Below are 629 nucleotides of genomic sequence, written 5' to 3'. Positions count from 1 at the left end.
GATGGCTGTCCTTCAGGGGCTGCTGCTGCCCAGACGGTCGGACAGCTGGGTGCCAAGATGGGCAAAACCATCACAGAGTGAAAAACACACAAAAAAAACCCCACCCAAAATGATACAAAAATAAAAGAAAGCAACAATGGCAAGTGTTGAAACAAAACGAAACAGAATAAACCCAGCCACTGAGCCCATTCGATGAGATTAAGAAGTTTCAGCCATCTTCAAAGGCCACCTCTCCTGCAGGGGCTTGTCCACTTGCCTCCCCAGCACCCTTCTGCTGTAAGGAGATGTCTTCTTATTTTTACTGGTTGGGAATTGCAGAAAGCTGATCAGGAAATTATTTTTTTTTCTTCTTTTTTTATTTTTCCTTTCATTTGCTAGTTGCTTTTTGGTTTTGGGGGGGCATGCTGCTTAGGTATTTTATTTTTTATTTTTACTACTCAAACAGAAAAATGTTAAAAATCTACTCTAAAGCTTAAAGCTGCCATCAGTGCTGGAATTGAACATGTGTATTTTTTGAAGCCACAAAAGACTGTGACACAGTTAAAGAACTTTTTCACTATTACTGTTCTCCTCCCTCGCCGCCTTCCATTTCTTTTTTAAGAACATCACAAGACTGATATATTTTTAAT

At 39.7% G+C, this 629-nt stretch overlaps 1 protein-coding gene across 1 annotated transcript in view; it reads left to right on the top strand.

Moving 5' to 3' along the window:
* SLC8A3 (solute carrier family 8 member A3) overlaps positions 1–81 on the top strand; it is a gene marked incomplete at its 3' end in the record, with an annotated part of 117,920 nt that extends 117,839 nt beyond the window's left edge. Inside the window, exon 9 of the mRNA XM_082059230.1 lies at positions 17–81. Within this exon, the coding sequence (XP_081915356.1) occupies positions 17–81 (65 nt within the window). The remainder of the gene's footprint in view (positions 1–16) is intronic.
* Between the last annotated feature and the right edge of the window lie 548 nt (positions 82–629).

This window comes from Streptopelia decaocto, assembly GCF_964273445.1.
Source record: "Streptopelia decaocto genome assembly, chromosome: 7".
In the NCBI taxonomy this organism is placed as follows: domain Eukaryota; kingdom Metazoa; phylum Chordata; class Aves; order Columbiformes; family Columbidae; genus Streptopelia; species Streptopelia decaocto.
This window is presented reverse-complemented; position numbering and strand designations above follow the sequence as displayed.